This window comes from Hyaena hyaena, unplaced genomic scaffold, assembly GCF_003009895.1.
Source record: "Hyaena hyaena isolate Hyena2069 unplaced genomic scaffold, ASM300989v1 scaffold_211, whole genome shotgun sequence".
Classification (NCBI taxonomy): Eukaryota; Metazoa; Chordata; class Mammalia; order Carnivora; family Hyaenidae; genus Hyaena; species Hyaena hyaena.
The window spans coordinates 642307-663641 of NW_024080847.1; the positions used below are offsets into that span (position 1 = coordinate 642307).

General features: G+C 44.6%; 1 protein-coding gene across 3 annotated transcripts; it reads left to right on the forward strand.

Annotated features, from left to right (window-relative positions):
* Positions 1–1443: 1443 nt before the first annotated feature.
* MRPS10 (mitochondrial ribosomal protein S10) lies at positions 1444–20821 on the forward strand. 3 transcript variants are annotated; one of them, XM_039242662.1, is made up of 8 exons: positions 1444–2878; positions 3567–3899; positions 12748–12812; positions 12904–12973; positions 15189–15325; positions 17433–17541; positions 19217–19306; positions 19788–20821. In XM_039242662.1, exons 2-8 carry the CDS (start codon positions 3639–3641, stop codon positions 19869–19871), a joined length of 816 nt encoding a protein of 271 aa, XP_039098593.1. In that variant the 5' UTR covers positions 1444–2878; positions 3567–3638; the 3' UTR covers positions 19872–20821. The 3 variants fall into 3 exon arrangements, with proteins under 3 accessions (XP_039098593.1, XP_039098591.1, XP_039098592.1); XM_039242660.1 differs by having other exon boundaries at positions 2360–2878; positions 12901–12973; XM_039242661.1 differs by lacking the exon at positions 1444–2878 and adding an exon at positions 2999–3083 and having other exon boundaries at positions 12901–12973.
* The last annotated feature ends 514 nt before the right edge of the window (positions 20822–21335 follow it).

Consider the following 21335-nt stretch of genomic DNA (forward strand, 5'->3'; position numbering starts at 1 on the left):
TTTGGATTATTTGTTTGGTCTGATTGTGTTTAGCCTGGTCTTGGACACCTCCCCCGTCAGAGAGTCCTATTTGGGCGAGGTAAGTCCAGCAGACGGTTCCTGTCTTAGGGTATTGGGTGCACGGGGATTTTGTTGTCCTCTGGGCATTAAGTTCAGAGGCCCAAAAGATTTTTCCTGGGGCATGACGGGAGGTACAAATGATTGGGGTTTTTCCTTCGTAGCATGTTTTGGGCATATAGGTATAGGATTGGAAATACCTTTTTTGTCCGCTGCCACGCATACACTGGTTACATTCAGTTGCCCAGACCAGGGGGTGTAGAAGAATCAGGATTAGGAGTACGTACCAGCCGAAGTTGGGTTGGGCCCACCATCTGGGAGGTCCAGTCATCTGATTTTGGCGCCCGCTTAAGGTTATTGATGTGTACCCAGGGCTCATGCCCCAGCAATTTTGCTGCGGTCGGGGTGGTGAGGATGATGGTGTGGGGTCCTGACCACCGTGGCTGGAGGGAACCCGGTTGTAAGTCCCTAAGGAGGACCTGGTCTCCAGGGAGTAAGGTTTGGGTGGGGACCTCCTTTTCGCCATGGGTGTCTGGGGCTGGTATGACCGCGTCAGCATGGGCTCGAAAGAGGGCCCGGAGGAGGGTCAGGTAGGGCAGGTATGAAGGGAGGGGTGGAGGGGTGGCCGGGAGGTTGGGAGTTAGGAGGAATGGCCGCCCATAAAGAAGTTCGAAAGGACTTAACCCGGAGGGCCCGCGGGGAGTTGCCCTGAGTCGAGTGAGGGCGAGGGGCAGTAAAGTGAGCCAAGAGAGGCAAGTTTCTAAAGCAAGTTTAGTGAGTTGGGCCTTCAGCAGCCCGTTTGCCTTTTCTACCTTACCCGATGCCTGGGGATGGTAAGGGATGTGGAGTTTCCAGGTGATGTTAAGGGTTTCTGCCACCTGGTGAGTGACGCTGGAAATGAAGGCAGGTCCCAGGTCCGTTGTCCGACTGCAGAGTTCGGGGCAGTGCAAATCGTGGAATGATGTGTTCGATGAGGATGGTGGCCACTACATCCTCTGCCTCCCGGGCAGTGGGAAATGCTTCAATCCAGCCTGTAAATGTGTCTACCATAGTTAGTAAGTACCGAAAGGATTTGTGGCGGGGCATGTGGGTGAAGTCTAGCTGCCAATCCTCCCTGGGTTGGTGTCCACGGAGTTGGTGGCTGGGTCCTGGCCTACGGATCCCACCCTGTGTGTTGACGGTTGCACAGGTTTTGCAGGATCTGTGTACTATCTCCATAACTTTAGAGAGAGAGGGGTGATTGAAGAGGGGTTGAAGGAACTGAAAGAGAGAGCCTTTGGGCCAATGTGGAGGGACTGGTGAATTTCAGCTATTAGCATGTGGGCCAGATTGTCCGGAAGGGCGATTTTGTCTTGAATATAGATCTATCCTTTGTCTTCTGTTTTTCCTCCCAAATTTTGGAGGGTTTGTATTTCTTCTTTAGAGTAATAAGTCGCAGGTCCTGGACTAATAGGTAGGCCCCTGAGGGTTTGCGGACAGGCAAGATGGGCGTGTTGCAGGGGGAGTTGATGGGGATGAGGAGTCCCTGCTGTTTTAGGCGGGTCTATGATAGGCTTAAGGCCCCTCCAATAAGGGAACTACGCCCCGGAGGGAAACTGTGATCTGTCCCTTAACTGTATTATTACAGGAGGATGGTGAGTCCCGATGACCGGTTTAGAGGTGTCCCGTACTCTTGGATCTACTGAGGGGAGGCATTTTGGGGACGCGAGGGATGGAGTGGAGAGTAGAGGTAGGAGACATTCAGAGGTTGAAGGGGAGGGCGAAAGCCGGGTGGTAGGCTGTGATTTGTGGAGGATGTCTCTTCCCAGTAGGGGGGAGAGTGGTGGTCTGGACGACGTGTGTGTAGGTCGTGCCAGGTTAGGTCATAGGCCTGGGCCAGGTATTGAAATTCTTTGATAAAGTTATCTGGGTTGGCAGAAAAGGAACCTAGGCGCTTTTCTATTTGGGAAAGGTGTTGGAGGGAGAAGGGCGCGTGGACCCGAACAACCCCCTCGGCCCCCGCGACCTCTTACACGGGCAGACCCGGTCTGGAGAGGGGTAATGGGACCGCTGTGCGCAGAGATAGGAGGGGATGAGAGGGGGCCCCCCCTGGGGGGCAGGTTCCACCGCGATCTCCGGCTGAGGAGCTTCAGGAGCGGTGGGGGTAAGTAGGGCCGAGGTTGGAGTCGGATCGGAGGGTTGACGAGCGAGAGGTACGGGAGGCTGGGGGATGGGAGCGCGGTATAGGGGAGGCGGTAGCAAAAGAGGGGCCCTCACAGGAGGGCCAGACAAGTTTTCGGGAGGTTCGGAAAGGGGGGAGAGGACAGAGGGTTCTGGATCCTTGGGGGGTGCAGGTGGGAGAGTCGGAGAGGGGGTGCGGGCAAGAACCTGAGACATAGTGCAGCGGGAGCAAAGTGAAGGACGAGAGCGCAGGGTCCAGAAGGCTTGGACGTAGGGAACCTCAGACCATTTGCCTTGGCGTCCACAGAGGTTATCAAGGTCCATGAGAATCTGGTAGTCAAACGTGCCTTCAGGAGGCCATTGTGACTGACTGACTGTCTAATCCATACTGAGGCCAGGCAACAGTACAGTAATGTCTCAGGCGCTGCCTGCGCAGGACCTGGTCGCACTCCAAGGTTTGGAGGTTGGCCAGAAGGCAACCTAAAGGCGTTTTTGGATCAGTTTTGGACTGGGAAGTTCCCATAGCCGCCTCGCCCACCAGTTCAGATCACGGAGGAAAGCGTCCCCTCGTCCGTGTGCTGGACTGCAGATCGAGGAAGAGAGGGTAGCTGTCGCCGAATGGGGACGTCTCCGGATTCTTTGGAGCTCTGGAGGCTACCTGGTAGGCGGAGGGGGGTCGCCCAGACGCGGCCGCGGTTAGGACAGGGCACCCCGGAGAGCGCTGGGGGCTAGGGACACTCACCGCAGTCGAGAACGGCGCTCGGAGAGGCAGTCCCCGGTCCGGATAAGGAGAGGAGAGAGCTTCCTCACCGAAGTGGGAGCTCAATCTCCTCCCGGGTTTGGGCACCAAACGTAAGGCTTTTTAGGTGAGTAAAAAAGACTCCAAGGCAAAATGTTCCGCAGAAGGAGTTTTATTGTATGCATCCTCGGGCGACGTTCCGCGACTCCAGAGGGGGGTCGGGAACTCGCGCAGCGGTTGGGTGGTGAGGGTTTTTGTATAGCCTGTTAGTGGGCGTGGAGGAAGTCCAGATAAATAGGGGTGGTCTCTTGGGGTGGTCTCTTGGCTAGAAAGTACTAGGCGGAAGGTTTCGCTTTCTTTCCTAAGTTTGTTTCCCGCTGATGTCATAACAGTATTGGCGGGAAAGTCAGCCATCTTAAGAAGTCCGCCAATCTGTGGCGTCTTGGCCCTGCCTCTCAGCCGGCCCAACACAAATTTTGTTAAAATGTTGAAACATAGAGAAATAGGAAAATAAGTCAACCATGAATCCACTACCCAGAAATAACTGTTGCCAATATATTAACTATATACATTTTTCAAAGCATGTGTTATGCTGCCTCCAACCAAACAGGAACTACATAAGACAAACACGATTTGAAGAGGAAACTCTGAAGGATCTTGATAACTATCTACACCGGGGCTGATGCAATGTTATCAAGACTGGGCGTCAGCCAGGCAAAGGACCCTCGAGAAGCCAGCTGGACTCTCAGTCCCACCCTCAAAAAAGCGCGAAATAACGCCTCTATGGTTGTTCCTGTGCCGGAGCTCAAGGCTACGCTCTCTCCTTTTGCGAAACTCTATGGTCGGAGGACGCCGTTGTGCCCCGGAAGTAGTCCTAGGGGGCCGGGACGGCAAGATGGCGGCGCGAGCAGCGCTTGGTTCCATGTGCCGGCGTCTCTGGCAGGTACCTGGCGGGCGGTGGGTACTAAGCTGGCTGACAAGACAGTAGCCGTAAAGTCTTGTTGTCACCTGTCGTTTTGGCCACCTAGAATTTCCCCTGGTATTTATTCTGCACTTTGGCGCGTTGTTTGACGGAAGGTGGTGAGAAAGGGGAATTAGAAAGTCAGAGCAGGAAAGAATGTTGAACGGCATTATGTTCCGCACCTCTCTTTGCAGGTTTGCAAAATACACTGAGTCGCAGAGAAGGCTTGCTTTGGTAAAATTAGGGGCTGAATTGGAACCAGATCTTAGACCCCTCCCATGGAACCAAATTGGGATACCTTTGATTCTGAGATTAGATGAGAGTCGCGGAAGTGGTAGGAAGGGGCTAAATATTCTCTGCGCCTTTCTTTGGAGAAAAAGCAAAAATACCTTGGCAGTGAGTCTCAAGTTAGTTGGTCTCAGTATCCCTTTAACAGCCTAAAACTGGTTGAGGACGCGAGAGAGCTATTGCTTTTGGGGTTTTTAGCTCTGCATATTAAGCTTTTTAGAAATAAAACTGGGAATCTTAAAAATGCTTAATTATTTAAAAATAAGACTAAGGAGGGGCGCCTGGGTGGCTCAGACCCTTAAGCTCCTGACTCTTGATTTCAGCTCCAGCCATCGTCATCTCAAGAGTTTCTGAGTTCGTGGGGGCTCTGCACTGTGGAGCTTGCTTGGTGTTATCTCTCTCCCTCTCTCTCTCTGCCCCTTCCCTGCTCGTGCGCACATTCTCTCTTTCCCAAAAATAAATAAATAAACTTTAAAAAAATAAAGAAAACTAATGCATTACATATTTTATGGGGAAAAAATGAAATTTTTCCAGAGTTAGTGAGAAGAATAGTAGTGTTTTATATTTTTGTAAGTCTCTTGTTAACCACAAAAATAAACATTAATTTACCAGCAAAAATGAGTTTATTTGGGAATAACAAAATTGCAATTCGGGACTCGAAAGCTGTGGCAAAACCATGGCAAAACAATAGGTAAGTTCCCAAATAAAGGAAAGGATTATTTTAGAAAGGAGGAGGGAGTTAGGAGGGGCTGTTTTGAATGGAAGTGCTTAGGAGAAAAGCAAGAGTTCAGGGTGATGATGGTTTCTCATTGGCAGAGTTGCAGTGTAGTCAGTTTCTTGTAGAAGATTCACTGTGCATCTTTTCCTTTGGGGCCTGTAATTGATCATAATTTCCTGTTTCTGATTCTTCTATTAAGGTCTGTAATTGACAACTCTTCCTGTAATTGATGTTGAGTGATGTGGGTCACCCTTTTAGCCTCTGGACTGTACTGAGGTTTCCTTTAATTTTTACATTTCCTTCTTTTGATCAAAGTCTTTCTCCAGAAGCGTTGCTGATTAGGAGTCAGGTTTCCATATTTAGTGATTTTGTTCCTTCATTCCAGGAAGGACTTTTTCTGGTTGTCACGTCTTATGTCAGAGAGAAAATACAGGTTGGAAACATACTGAGGTTGGAGTGCCTGGGTCGCTCAGTTGGTTGAGCATCCAGCTTCGGCTCAGGTCATAATCTCATGGATTGTGAGTTTGAGCCCTGCATCAGGCTCTGTGCTGACAGCTCAGAGCCTGGAGCCTGCTTCTGATTCTGGATCTCCCTTTCTCTCTGACCCTCCCCTGCTCGCTCTGCCCCTCTGTCTCTCTCTCTCTCTCTCAGAAATAAATAAAACATTTTTAAAATTAATAAAAAAAAAAAAAAGAGAGATTGCTCCACCAAACATGGCTGTTTCTTATGGAAGTAATTAGGCCTTGGGGCCCCTGGGTGGCTCAGTCAGTAAAGTGTCCCTCTGTTGATTTCGACTCAGGTCATAATCTCCTGGTTCTGAGTTTGGGCCTCACATCAGGCTCTGCACTGACAGTGTAGAGCCTGTTTGCAATTCTCTCTTCTCCCTCTCTCTCTTCTCTGCCCCTCCCACCCCCAAAATAAATAAACTTTTAAAAAATATTTTTAAAAAAGAAGTAATTGGGCCTTTACAGTATGAAATAGATCTCCTTTTATCAGTTGTGGGTCAAGGAGGCAGGGGCCAGGTGCATTGTGTGTCCTGTGACTAGTTCAAAGGGCGAGAGTCTGAGTACCAAAGTGGGTGGATCCGAGATTCAGAAGGACCGAGAGCAGTGCTTTCAGCCAAGGTATTTGGAGGGTGTCTACAAAATTTTTGTCAAAACACCTGACTGGTAACATGGGCTCCCCAGTCACTATGAAGTGTAAGAGGGCTTCCCCAGGTAGGAGTAATCTTTTCTAACAGTTTAGCCACAGAAGAAACAGTGGCCTGTCCATAAGGGAAAGCTTTAGTTCAGTGAGAAACAGACAGACCATGGCTAAAATGTATTTATATCCACGAGATGAGGGAGCTGTATGAAATTTGTGCAAACGAGTGTCTTTGCATTATACTTTGGACAGGTGGGATGAGCGAGGTAGACACTGTTTACGGCCTTAGTAATATTTCCCCACGAATACGGGTTCATGACACTGTCATTTTGTCAGTAGACCAATGGTTTAATACATGTATAGTGGTAAGTCATAGGAATGTTAGAATTTCTGGTAAGACCATTATTAATTTGGTCCAAACCACAGTACTCTTTATTGAGCCAACAATTACTCGATTTCCCATATTGTTTTTCCCTCTCTGGGGCCAATTGTTGGGTATCTCTGGTTAATTTTTCCAAATTATAGTTTGGAGAAACATCCCTTTGGACCATGACAGAGGTTTGGCTGTTGATTTCCTTGAAAGTAGTGTTTTTGGTGGAAATAGTAGCAAGGTGGTTTCCTTTTGGTGCCCAGGGAGTTGAGTCTGGAATACTTGGGAACCTTAATAACAGCCAGAGCAGTCAGCCAAAGCATGGTATTGAATAAATTTTGGATATAGATGTTTTTAATTGTATCCCCGTTGGAAACTTCTGGACTGTTTCCTAACATTCCAAAATCATGGGCTACCCCAAAGGCATATTGACTGTTGTATAAATGTTTGCAGCATTACCCTTAGCTAGAATTGAAGGATAGTTAAAGGGGATCCCATGGTTATTTCTTCAGTGGGGTTACCTGAGTACAGTGGCAGGAATGGTTAGGAATGCAGAGGCTAGGGTAATATCCCCATGCCACAGGGTCTGCTTGTTGGCTATGATGCCCCATGGGTCCATGATGGTCCCCATGTTTTGGGCTGAGTATGCCAATGGTGTTTCCTTCCCCTTCACATGCAAAGAATGTAAATGGAAGTTGGTAATTAGGATGTCTGGGCCATAGACTTTATTAGGCTTTTCTTTGAAGTCCCAAAAGCTATGTCTTCTCAATTTTTCCAAATAATAGAATTAGGTTTGCCATTTCTTTTGATTTTTTTTTTTAGTAAATCATATAGAGATTGAGCCATAAAAGGAGTTTCACATCCAGATTCAACAGTAGCCATCCAGTCCGAGAAAAACTCGTAATTGGCACTTCATTTTAGGTTTGAGGAAGTTTAGGATGGCATGAAGCCTACCTGCGTCCAAATTTGGTCCTTGTTCTAAGGTCAGGTGCTCTAAGTACTGAACCAAAGTTTGAGCAACCTGCAGTTTTTCTTCAGAGACTTGATGTCCTTTTAAGGCCAAAAGCTTTAACGGGTAGGTGCTGTCTTACTGAGAGTAGATTTGAGAAGGGCAGCAGAAAAGCAAACTATCTACAGATTTAAAAAAGTAGAGCCTGCGGAAAGTTTTTGATCATCCAAATCTGTCTTTAAGGTTTGTAAAAAGTAAGGACTCTGCTGCCCTGGGGCATTATTGTGCACGGGTCTTTCCATCCTTCCCAAGTGAAAGCAGAAAAATACTGGCTAATTTTACCAACTGGAATGCTAAAAAATACACTACGTAGATCAATTACGGTGACAAATTTGCTTTCAGTGGGAATGGATGTCAGTAACCCTATGGGGGTTAGGGGCAGCAGGATGCCAAGGTATAAGAGTGTATTGCTCAGGGGTCCGGGATAAACCTCCATCCTTGGCCATTGAGTTTTCTCACGGGTAAAATAGGCGTGTTATTAGGACTAGTGCAGGGGGTAATGAGGCCCTGAGCTTTGTAATCTTCTGTTAACCAGCTTGATGCCTTGCGGGGCTTCTTTATAAAGTATTCATTAATTCTGGGGAGAAGTTTTGAAGGATCTGTTTGAATCTAGATGGAAAGTGTTCCTGTGGATTCTGCCAGTCACTTGAAGATTTTGCCCAGAAAGAGGATTTGACCCAGTAGGGACAGCATCCCCGATGCGGCTGTGGTGCTGTCGGACATGGAGCAAATAAAAGATGTCAAAAGGTCATTTAATCTCCCTGGTTGACTATTTGGAGCCCTACTGTCACCTTCTAGAATTATTTCCCTCTTTGGGGGAGAAAGAAATTCGAGCATGATGTGTTTCTAAAAAATGTCGGCAATCTGTAAATGAACAGGAACGGAGGAACCAAGGAGAGGGGTGTGTGTCCCCCAGAGGGCCTAGACTAAAGGGGACAGGTTCAGAGGCCGGAAACGGGAGAAGTGTATTAGACGCCCCACTGTTGGAACTGTTTTAGTGCTTCCAGCAGGGGCTAGCACTGGGGTCAGGCACTAAGCGTGTGGTTCTGGTGTCCGTAAGGAAAGAGAAAGATTCATTCCGGATCTGAACAGTAGTTTCTCTGAGCCAAGTAAGATGGAGGTTTGCGAAGAGCTGTGGTTCCTTGGAGCTCTGTTTTGGGAACGAGGAGGACATTGGAAAGGCTCGCGATAGAGGGCGGAAGGCAAGACAGTGACCATCTTTTTTCCAGTGTTCTGGCTCTTTGCAATAATAGCAGAAACTAGGAGGGTTTGGGTGTTGTTTAAAGGGCCTTCATTTGTTACAGTGAAAAATTAAGCATTTTAGGGGCGCATGGGTGGCTTAGTCGGTTAAGCGTCCGACTTTCGCTTAGGTCATGATCTCGCGGTTCGTGGGTTAGAGCCCCGCGTCGGGCTCTGTGCTGACTGCCAGCTCAGAGCCTGGAGCCTATTTCAGAGTCTGTGTCTCCCTCTCTCTCTGACCCTCCCCTGCTCACGCTGTCTGTCTCTCTCTCTCTCCTAGAAATAAATAAAAATATTAAAAAAAAAAAATTAAGCATTTTAGTGGTCTTTCTTTTACGTGATTCCCCTAAGGTACTAGCAAGCTGGTTTGCCAAGTTAACTAAGCAGGAGCAGACAGAGTTTGCCATTCCATCGTGGTCCTTTTAATTAAAAGAGTTAGCCCAGTTCAGCCCATTAAGAAACATAGTTAAATGCTACCCCCAATGGATTCAACATCAAACAAACAATCTGAATTTTCTTTGAAAACAATCTGAAATCAATTTTAATAGTCATGAATATGTTCGTCAGGCTTTTGTGTGCAAGCCTGAATTTTGTTCCAGTCAGCAGGCTTAGGAAAAGCTACTGTAATTGTAATTGCTCGGTGGAGATTTCCAGTGAATGTTCTAGCATCTTGCCAAAAGTTAGGGGTCTGTTTTGGGCTACTTATGGGAAACTCTTTTTAACTATGGCTCTCAATTCAGCATTACTCCAGGGAACATAAGAAGTTTGAGGGTTATTTGGATCCTCAGAAGATTTAACTTTAAAGGAGTAGATTTTAATAGGTTCAGGAGAGGAGGGAGCAGGGAGAGGCTTGGATGAAAAAGGAAGTTTGGTGAGAGAAATGGGGGAACTGAGGGTGTAGAGGGGATGGAAGCCAGCAGGACGGAAGGAGGAGGAGGTCACCACAGGTGGGGCTTGAGCATAGGTGGCTGCTACAGTCCTGGGGGCCTCAGAAGCCTTTTGGTCTTTGTCTGAGTCTAGAAATTGTATTTAGCAGAGAGCCAGTTTTAGATTTCTCGGTAATGTTTGGAAACTTTAAGATACAGGCGTCCCATTCAAGTTTGCCAAGTTTAGAGACATGGCTGTCTGGTTTAGTTTGGAGAAAAGTACGTTTGGAGAGATCAAAACTTCCCCATAATGGCCATTCAGGTTCTAAATTACTTTTAATTAAGTCAGTCAATTTAGTTAGAAATGGGCATGAAGAGAAACCACAGTTTTTAAACATAAAACCATCAAGGTCCCAGAAGGGATGCTGCCCCTTTTGATGACTGGGATCCCGTTTCTTAGAGGTTTCTCTAGACATAAAAAAGAAAAATTCCTAAACAGCACAGTTTCAACAGGGACATCCTGCTTCCAAAGGAATCAGACCAGAGGTCAGCACAGAACCAGTGGGAACAGCCCAGTTCTGGAAAGGAGGGGGACCAAACTAACACAGTTCCAAACCAGGCACAGTTCCAGCAGGAACCTTCCGGCTCCAAAAAGGAGTCAGACCAAAGGTCAGGCAAGCACTCTGAAAGGACAAAGCCTTAAATCAGAGCCCAAATAAAGCCTGGAGAGCTCAAAGCACAAAGACAGTAGAGCTCGAAGTCCAGGAGAGACTTAGCCTCCAACTCCAGGAATGGCCGGAAAGCAGTGAGCTTATCTGGCTCTGTGGGCCCTGGCCCCTGTTTGGTCACAGGCCTCAAAGTTGTTGGGGTTCATGGGGCACCTGGGTGGCTCATTTGGTTAAGCGTACGACTTCAGTTCTGGTCATGATCTCACGGTTTGTGGGTTCAAGCCCCGCATCGGACTCTGTGCTGACAGCTAGCTCAGAGCCTAGAGCCTGTTTCAAATTCTGTATTTCCCTCTCTCTCTGACCCTCCCCTGTTCGCGCTGTCTCTCTCTCTCTCTCTCTCTCAGAAATAAATAAAACATTAAAAAAAAATTTTTTAACAAGTTGTTGGGGTTCATTTCTGGATCCCACTTCTGATCACCAAGTAATGTTAGCCTTCAAAATGAAAGTTATTTTACCAGTAGAAATTGGTTTGTTTGGAAATGACAGAGAATTGCAATTTGGGACATGCAAGCTATGCCAAACCTTAGGCAAATCCCATAAACAAAGGAGAGAAGCATTTTATGGAGGAAAAGGAAGATGTTGGGAGGTGTTTTGAATGAAGGTCCAGTGTAGATAAGCAAGAGTTCAGAGAAATGGTTTTTCACTGGCTGAGTCGCAGAGGTAGTCAAGCTCTTGTAGAAGATTCAGTGCACATCTTTTCATGTTGGGGCCTATAATTGACCATTCTTTCTATAGTTGACATTGAGTGGTATGGCTCCCCCTTGTAACCTCCCTACTTTAATGAGGTTTCCCTGTATTCATTTTCACACTCTTTAACATCTGGCTTAATGGAGGGCAGCTGGATTCTCATACCTGTTTTGCAGTCTTGCTGTATCACTCAGCATGCAGCTTCTAGAAAACCTCACTGTACACGGCTCAGAATGAGAGTGGAAAAGTTGCAAATAATGGCTATTATTAGGAAAATAGGTTTAATCTCCTGGACGCCTCAAGTCCTCGGACCACACTTGAAGAACCATTGATCTTAAGTCAGATGGTGGGGGTGCCTGGGTGGCTCAGTAGGTTAAGCAGCCGACTCTTGGTTTCAGCTCAGGTCATGGTCTCCCTGTTTTGTCAGTTTGAGCTGGTCCTGTGCTGACCGTGCAGAGCCTCCCTCAGATTTTCTCTTCCACTCTCTCTCAGTTGTTTTAAGTTTTATTTGTACTAAAGTGTTATTTTCATCTTCTGAGTATTTGGGGGGATCTTAACTGTACTTCTCCTATCTCTGGTTACATTTTTAATGTCTCAAACGCTTAAGGGAAAAACAGAAATCAAATTACATTATTACATTGTAGTACCGTAGGTATCCTACAATTAGAAGTTTTGTCCACTGGGGGGAGCTAACAGTAAAGGATTTGGAAATGCTGGATTGGTGGGAGTATGAAGTACCTCGGTGGTAGAAGATAGGTATCAGTTTCACTGTGTATTTCAATGTATTTATAAACTAAGCTATCCCAGCCAAGCCAAGATGTACATATGCTAGACCAGATGTATGAAAGCTTCAAAAGAAGGGTACTTTAGAATTATTATCCGACTCTTAATTATAAAGAGACTTTTGCTCAGAAATGTTCAGGCAAAATATTATATTGAAGTACATTTAATCTATACAAACTAATGGAAGAATGAAGTCACGTATTTTTTTTCCTTGATGCCTACATGTTTATTTTTTATTTATTTATTTTAAAAATTTTAATTTTTGTTTATTTTTGAGAGAGACAGAACATGAGCAGGAAAGAGGCAAGAGAGAGAGGGAGACACAGAAGCAGGCTCCAGGCTCTGAGCTGGCAGCACAGAGCCAGACGTGGGGTTCAGACCCACGAACTATGGGATCATGACCTGAACCAAAGTCAGACACTCAACCAGCTGAGCCATCCAAGGCACCCTCTTTTTTTCCCCCACATATTTATATCATAGGTGTTCTTTTAATGTGAGAATTGCACATGTGTGTATGAGAGAGAGAGTTGGTTTTTGGTTTTTTTGAGTTATTTATTTTGAGAGAGAGCACATGCAGGGAGGAGCAGAGAGAGAATCCTAAGCAGGCTCTGGACTGTCAGTATAGAGCCTGACACAGGGCTCAAACCCTCAAACCATGAGATCATCCAACACCTGAGCTGAAATCAAGAGTCAGGCACTTAACCAACTGAGCCACCCAGGTGCCCCGAGAATTGCTTTTTTAAAAAAAGTTCTTAATTCCTGAGCTTTAAAAGATAGAGATTCTCTAGTATTTTGAGAGTCTCTTTTGATTATGAACTCTATTATTTTCCTCTTGTTTTTAAATGAAATATAATCTGGCATTTTAGTTACCCAGTGTCTTCATTTGAAATGAGATAACCCTTTATTTGAAGCATTGTACATCTTTTGATATTTTTAGTGGAAACTGTGGATGATTTAAGGACTGACTTTAATTTCTAACACGTACTCCCCTTTTTTTAGGGTTCAAGGAGTTTTTCTATAAGCAGTTCTAAGAGCAGTACAGCCAGAAATGGTGGCTTTCTCCTGTGAGTATATAATTGGATGTGCTAAACCAAATAAGGAAATGGGCTTTTGTGCTGCTTTACTTAGGTTTCTCTTTGTTTCCCCACATAGCAGTACCAGTATGAAGTGGGTGCAGTTTTCAAACCTACACGTTGATATTCCCAAGGATTTGACCAAGCCTACGGTATGTACTCTCTACTTCTTGGTAAGGAGCTATATTAGCAATACGTTTTCCTCATTACTTCATTTTGGGCTGTTTCCCAAACACTTTAGAGTAAAAATATTTTGTTTCCGAATACTGGCAGGTGCACAGTGTGCCTGAGTAAAGTACTCTCTTTACTGGGTGCTCATCTTTCAGAGAATCAGGGAATCAATTATTTACCCCAAATACCTATGGGAATAAGCAGCCTTTTGCTTTAGCTCAGCATAATGTGAAGAGTTGTCATAATTAATGATGCAGAATACTTGATATTGCATTAAGGAGATATTTTTTCTTTTAGGCATTCAGGTCTTTGTTTTCATGTTAAGACATTGAGCCTGGGCCTGGACAATCCTTTATTGTCCACAGTGAGAGAGAGCATTACCACAAGTAAAGAAAATCTAGCAGTAGCTGTGTAACCTTGTTTCCTTTAAATAAAAGTCAGGATTCTGTCAACCCAGTTCTTGTGTAAATGTGTGGTTTAAAAAATCCTTACAGGGGCGCCTGGGTGGCTCATTTGGTTAAGTGTCCAGCTTTGGCCCAGGTCATGATCTCACAGTTCGTGGGTTTGAGCCCCGCATCAAGCTCTGTGCTGACAGCTAGCTCAGAGCCTGGAGACTGTTTCGGATTCTGTGTCTCCCTCTCTCTCTGACCCTCCCCTGTTCATGCTGTCTCTCTCTCTCAAAAATAAATAAAAAACATTAAAAAAAAAAATTTTTTTTTAATCCTTACAAATCTGAAACCTTTCATTTCCACCCCTCAAAAGTAATCCCCTATAACAGTTTGTCACGAATCCTTCTAGACATTTGTCTGTATGTACTCATCTTGTCTGTGCACATGCACACCAAAGTGAAATGTCTTCTACATAACGTACTGCCCTTTTGATTTTTTTTTTTTCACTGAATAGATACTGGATATATTTCCATGGCAGCGCCTATAAACTCTGGGTCTCCAGGGCAGATGTTTGCGTGGGCCAGGCCTGTAAGGAAAGGTGGCAGCATGGGCACAGTGGCAGGCTGTGCCCTTTATAAGCAAGACAGCTGCTGCTTACTCCGGCCACTTGTTGCCATGTGGGAAATCAGACCTAGTGATGTCACATGGTCTCAGATTTTCCAAGCTAAACTGAAATCCAAATTTTTATTCAAACTCCATTGATTTTTTATATCACAGCAGATTTCAGACTCTCTTTAAAACCCTATAAGGACCAACCAAAAACACCTCTTAGAGCTGTTTTTCCTCTCCCTTGTCCCCTAGGTTATGGTATAGAATATTCGTGTACTCTGTTCTTCCCAGCAACCCTGACCTTGGAGATAATTGAGAGTAAATGTCTAGCTAGCCTCCTGGTTAGTGAGTAGATTTCCTTTGAGGAGTGAAGTAATTTAACCCTGAATCATTGGATTAGTAAGATAAATTACCGGTCTAATGGATGGATGAAGGTGAAGGGTAATTCACCCCTTGGAGGAAAGTCAGAAATGTCAAACCCATTATTCCTAAAATCTCTAAGCATTAGAATGGAAGAGGTACAAGTTAAATGCACAGTGCCTTAACATTTTAATGAGAAATGAGTAAAATTTTATTAGGATAGGCCAAACATACATGAATAAAACTAATAAAAAATATAAATAGTAATAGCTTGCCTCTGTAAAACGACGTTTTATAGCTTAGAAGCACTTTAATCTGTGTTTACATGTTAGCCCCCTCCAGAAATGCCATGCGTGGCGCTGTGAGGAGCCTGGGTACTATCCTGTTTTAGGCACGAGGAAACCGAAGTGCGGTGAGATAGTATGGCTTGCCCGTTGTCATTCAGCTCCAAGTGGCAGAGTTTAATTCTCAATTCAAGTCTTCTGACCTTCTGACCAGGCTGCTTGGTTAATAGACCCGATAATCCTTTCCCATGGTGTCTTTGGGGCTCAATATCTATTAAGTTAGCAGGTCTCATTAGTGATGGTGTTGGTTGCTTGGAAGTTCTTTTGATTTAAAGTATATTTTAGCAGATTGTAAGTGTCATTGTGGGGATCTGAATGTGTTAGTATCTAGATACTTTTAAGCTAACAGTATTAAGGTGTTACTCAGCATTTTTCTCCCCATTTATTAGTAAACTCTGAAAGTGTTCAATTGAGGATAATATATTAAATTTTCCCATTACAAATATTGGAGGAACTACAACTGAAACTTTTCTTTTTGATTTAAAAATTTTTAGATAACCATTTCTGATGAACCAGATACATTATATAAGCGCCTCTCAGTTTTAGTAAAAGGCCACGATAAGGCTGTATTGGACAGTTACGAATATTTTGCCGTACTTGCTGCTAAAGAACTTGGTATCTCTATTAAAGTGTAAGTATGCTCTTTCCTAATCTGACCTTTTAACTGGTCAACCAGGAAAATGGTTGCTCATCCCAACTAGGTGTAGCTTTTTTTTTTTTTTTGAGAGAGAGAGAGTGAGAGAGAACGTGTGGGGGGAAGGGGCAGAGAAAGATGGGAACAGAAGATCTGAAGTGGGCTTCATGCTGACAGCAGTGAGCCCAATGTGGAACTCAAACTCACAAACCTTGAGATCATGACCTGAGCTGAAGTTGGATGCTCAAGCCACCCAGGTGCCCCAGGTTTGAGCTCTTAAAATAGCATAGAACCTCATGATAGGTAGAGCGTAAGTTTGTTATATTATCCTAATCAGAATTCCTGTCTACTAGAATTTTTAAATATTAGGATGAGCAAACAAGAAAAATAGAGGAAATCCTTTCTTAGCAATTGCATAGACATAAGGAGAAGCCCTCATGTGTGGACTCTCCATGGGGCAGGGAGGTGTTTGGTGAACAAGCAGTCCTTTTATTTATTTATTTACTTATTTATTTAAATGTTTTATTTATTTCTGAGAGAGAGAGAGAGAGATAGCATGAGCAGGGAAAAGTCAGAGAGAGAGAGACACACACAGAATCCAAAACAGGCTCCAGGCTCTGAGCTAGCTGTCAGCACAGCGCCCAGTGTGGGGCTCGAACCCATGAACAGTGAGATCATGACCTGAGCCAAAGTCAGACGCTTAACTGACTGAGCCACCCAGGCGCCCCACAAGGAATCCTTTTAGACTCCTTGGATTTGCTGCTCTTTGTCTAATATAGCCATTATTTTAAAACTGCCTTCACAAACACTAGTCACCCAGTAATTTCATGCAGGAGTAAGAGAGCTTCATATAGCCTTGAAATCACTGCTAGATCAAGTAGAACTATAGTTGTCTCCCCCTTCCAAGACCCCCAGTGGATGCCTGAAACCACAGATAGCACTGAACCCTATATGTAGTGTTTTCTCCTACACGTATATACCTGTGAGGTTATTTATAAATTAGACACGTAAGGAATTAATAACTAGTAATGAAATAGAACAGTTGAGTAACAATATGCAGTAATAAAAGTTATGTGAACCTGCTGTCTCTCTCCCTCTCCGAATCTCTTATTGTATCGTACTCACCCTTGTGAGGAGATGAGACCATAAAATACCCACGTGATAAGAGGCACCTGGGAGGCTCAGTTGGCTAAACGTTCACCTCTTTATATCAACTCGGGTCATGATCTCATGGCCCATGAGACTGCGCCCGATGTCTGGCGCTGTGCTGATGGTGCGTGGAGCCTGCTTGGGATTTTCTCTCTCCCTCTCTCTCTGACCCTCCCCCACTTGTGTGCATGCGTGTTCTCTCTCTCTCTCTCTCTTCTCTCCCTCAAAATAAATAAATAAAACATTTTTAAAAATTGCCCACAGGATGAGAGGAAGTGAGGGGAATGATGTAGGCACTGTGATGTATGATGTAACATTAGGCTGCTGTTGACTTTCTGACTCCCCCTGAAGGAGTTCTCATCTGCTTCTGGACCACGACTGACCATGGGCAACTGAAACTGCTGAGAGCAAAACTGCGGATAAGGAAGGGGTGATTCCCGCAACCCTCTTCTCTCATCACCTGCTCCTGATGCTAAACAAGGCCCGTTTGCGGCTTTGCTGGTCTTGCCTTATAACAAAACAGAAGGAACCCACACGTTTCCATAACAGACTTTAGTTTTGTGATTATCAGTATCTCTGCAGATTTTTCTAAAACAATACACATACGGCAGCACACGGCTGCTACTCCTCACAGTTCGTGTGTTTGGTCAGAAAGGGAGTTCGGGGCTGGAAAAGCCGCAGGTGCACTTGTGTGCCCTTGCATGCCAAGGCTCAGTTTTGGGTCTGTGGAATAATCTTCCCATCGCTGCCTGCAGTGTTTGTTTTGGCCTGAGCTCTATGACAGCGGTTGTTACACAGAACATTTTTGACAAATGGAAGTCTGTAAGTGGTAACTAACACCTGTAATCGAGTATGAGCCTGACCTACAGAATTGTGCAACCCTGCTTTGATATCAGTGACTCAGGTTTTAACATCACTTAGCTTAAGCATGTTGTTTCGCCCATTAATTTTTCAGACATGAGCCTCCAAGAAAAATAGAACGATTTACTCTTCTCAAATCTGTGCATATTTTCAAGAAGCACAGAGTTCAGTATGAAATGAGAACACTTTACAGATGTTTAGAGGTGAGTTTATTTCAGACATTCAAGCATTTCTGAAATGTCTGGAATTTCACACTAGCACAGTGTTAACTTTCCTTTGATGTTGACCTTTCAGTCAGCCCATGACTGATAGGAGAGAAGGTAAATGATAGGAAATCAGACTCCAATAAACCATCCTGAAGAGCAGTTCATACTTTAAGTAGTGCAGATTATGCTAATTTTCAGACAATAATATGGCCTTGGAATAATTTTGTTTATATTTCAAAACTTCTAGTTACGTTTTTATATACTTCCAGTGATCCTTTGTACACGCTGACTGGGTTTTCCATGTCCGTGATAGGCAACATTAAGGTTTTTCATTCATCTGTTACTCATTTGTGCATCCACTAGGGTCAGCATAGTCTTGTGGTTAAGGAGAGTGAGCGTTCTGGAATCAGATCCAAGTACTGGCACATACCAGTTGTGTGCTCTGTACCTTAGTTCTTTCATCTGTAGAATGAGAGTAACGTACTCATCTTATAAAGTTAGTGAGAGGATAAAATGAGATGTTTATCTAAAGCACTTAGAATACCCCCTTCAATTAGTAAGTGATTAATACAGTAAAACCTTGGATTGCGAGTAACTTGTTCTGCAAGACGAGCAAACATTTCTCATAAATTTTAACTTGATAAATGAGCGGTGTCTTGCACCACAAGTCATACATGATGCTGAACATCACATAATCACAACTGAGCCAATAGCTTTTCTCTCTCTCTCTTTGTCTCTCACTGCGGGATGGTGGGTGATCATCTCCCATGTTCGGATGCTAGGTTTCAGGCTGCGGTGTTGGGCAGAAATCAGTGATTTATCAGAACGTTGGAAGGTGCTCACAACTGGCACTAGTGTATGTTTTGTCACCTCAGAGCACCTATGGACAGTCCTTTGCTCTTCCACACAAGAGGAAGCTTAGGAATGCTTTGCTTTATTCTAGGGTAGGCTGCTGCAGATACGGACCCTTTCCTCTGCTGCCTTATTGCCAGTTCCATTAAATACAGTAGATGACAAGAGTTTATTAATACTGTGATGTAGTCAACATCCGCACGAGTGTATACAATGGCCCCCATGCAGAAAAAGATTCCACTGAGCCAATAGATAGCAGTGATTCTGTTAGTGATAGTGACAGTCATCCTGCACCCTCCTCTCTCTCGTCTCCCTCAAAGGTGTTCAAAGGTAAGTGCAGGTTAATTTGTTTATTTTTCATTATATTTTGTATTTCCTTTATCATGTTGTATTATATTACAGTATTGTAATTATTTTTATATGAATATTTTGAGGCAAAACAAATCGTGTGAGCTTCCATTATTTCTTATGGGGAAAATTCACTTTGATATTCAAGTGCTTTGGATTACAAGTATGTTTCCAGAACAAATTCTGCTCGAAAACCGAGGTTTTACTATAACTTACTGAAACAAATACAGGTATACTGTTTTAATACCATGCTTGTCAGCTGGGCTCCCTAGAGCCCTGGTTTTAAGGTGGTCTGTGTATACTCCCCTCTTCGAGTCAACTAGGGGATCCACACTCTTTTCCTTTTAAATTGGAATTCTGGGTAAGATTTCACAGAGAAAGAAAAGGCTGTTCTGCTTTTACTTAAAAACAGAAACTTAACATTTCTGCTTTAGCGGCATATCGTGAACCAATTTCATGTTTGAATTTTTAGTTAGAACATCTAACTGGAAGTACAGCGGATGTCTACCTGGAATATATTCAGCGAAACTTACCCGAAGGAATTGCCATGGAGGTTATAAAGGTATGACTTGAATTTCTGCCTCTGCTGGAGAGGGGCCCGGCTTGTTTTGCTACATCGCAGGCCTGTCTTGGCGCACCGAATGGAGGGGAAGGCCCGTCGTGGGCCTGGAGTCAGAGCTGCCGCGGTGGCTGGGGTCTCTGCCTCCCCATTGCAGCGGTGACAGCTCAGCAGATCCCGCCACCACATCCACCTCCTCCCGGACCACCTCTGGAGTCCTCTGCCCCCTTAGCGGTTGTTTAGGCCTGGGGTCCGTGTTGATTGGCAGTGTCCCTGGAGATCACCCGGGATCAAATCGACCGTTTGAGAGACTGGTTTATATCCATCCAGTCTCCTTCTGTCTGTTTCAGAACCCTACAAAGGATGAGGGGGGTAAAAGGAAAAAAGAAGGCAACAGGACTTGAGGGAACAAAATGTATCCATTTGTGACTAAAGAATTGGGTTAAGTCTGCATTGTGTTATAGTTTTGTTTTTCTCTTTTTAGACAAAATTGGAACGGTTACCAGAGCACATCAAGGAGCCAATCTGGGAAACGGTACCAGAGGAAAAAGTAGAGAGCAAGTCCTAAAGTTTCAGCCAGTCCACTTGTGCCGGCCTGTGACCCACGGGGGGGGGGGGTCAGACATGTACGTTGAAATAGAGGCTTCCAGTGGGAGTGACCATGAGTCCACCTGACCGCTCTGTTGAGCCCCCGTGCACTGATCAGCTCAAAGCAGGGCTGAAACTTTAATGACAGACACACTGGACCATAGTGAAAACCACTTCACCTACTCTTCTGTACACATTGTTTCAGATCCGATTTCAACAAATGTGAGCAAGCCCCTTTGACTACTGTGCACCAAAAGAATCAGGTTTCTATTTTGTCATTCTGTTCTAGTTCAGTTTTTAGTTTGCACTGATACCATTTCATTTGTCTGAATGTTTGAAATACTCCTTACGCACATTTTTTTCTTTTCAGCTTCTTAGAAGGAACCTTCAGTTAATTAGGTTAGTGTAACAGTGAACTGCCGAACAGTTAAAGTTTTTGATACTTACCTATTGGAAGCTGGCAGTTCCTAGTGTGGAGGTGGTGATCTCCGAATTTTACCTCATTTCAGCGGGACATTCTTGAAAATGAACGTACTGTGCAGCAGACCACGCACATTCGTGGCACACAGTAAGCTTCTTGTCGCCCAAACCTTTGCCAGGCTGCCAGGAAGGAGCACTGTCATGGGATTTGAGCTCTCAAGAAATGACTGTCTGCCTCACTTTTTTCCTCCTGTGATTTGTCCATTCGACAGGCTTATATTTTGTTAGCTCTGTAACCAGCGCTGTAGTCAGTACCAAACATTGAGTGGAAATAATGGCTTGTGAAAGCTGTGCAGGTCACGGATAAATATTTTTCCTTATTAGGTCCCACACTGATAAGTCCTCCTTCTTTTAATAAGTGGCATTCCTTTTGTTTGGAGATGTCTACTTTTCCATGAAATTAAACTGTAGTGAAAGCCCTGAAAGAGGCAGGACTACAATGCGCTAAAAGTGCTGGCGTGTCACCCCCAGGGAGTGATTCGTTTCCTTTCTGCAGCAGAATCAGGTCCGTGTGTTTTGCGGTTTCCTTCACATCTGTGGGGGTAGTTATGAATTCTCAGTTTTTTCCCCCCCTTAAACTTAAACTGGAGTCCCTGTTCTCTTTTCCCTGACTTGCTATCGGGTGTCGGTGTTTTGAATGCATACTGCTTATGTATCAGACTTCCATTACTATCATTAACATGAAGAGAATTACAGCCATGTGCCCTGTGGCCTCACTCAGCTCACTCCGTTGTTGCCCATGTCATTCACAAATGCCTAAAACATGCTTATCCTGGCTATAAGCCTCGGGATTAAGGACTAGTCGATAAAACAAGAGCGATTCAATGGAAGTATATCTTCAAAGCAGCAATCTGTGACCCATTTTTACTGTAAAAGAAAAAACTCCTTAAAAATAAATACATATCCACATCTAAGCTTTTTCACAAACAGTATTAATCACTGTATCACAAGATGATTTATGCAG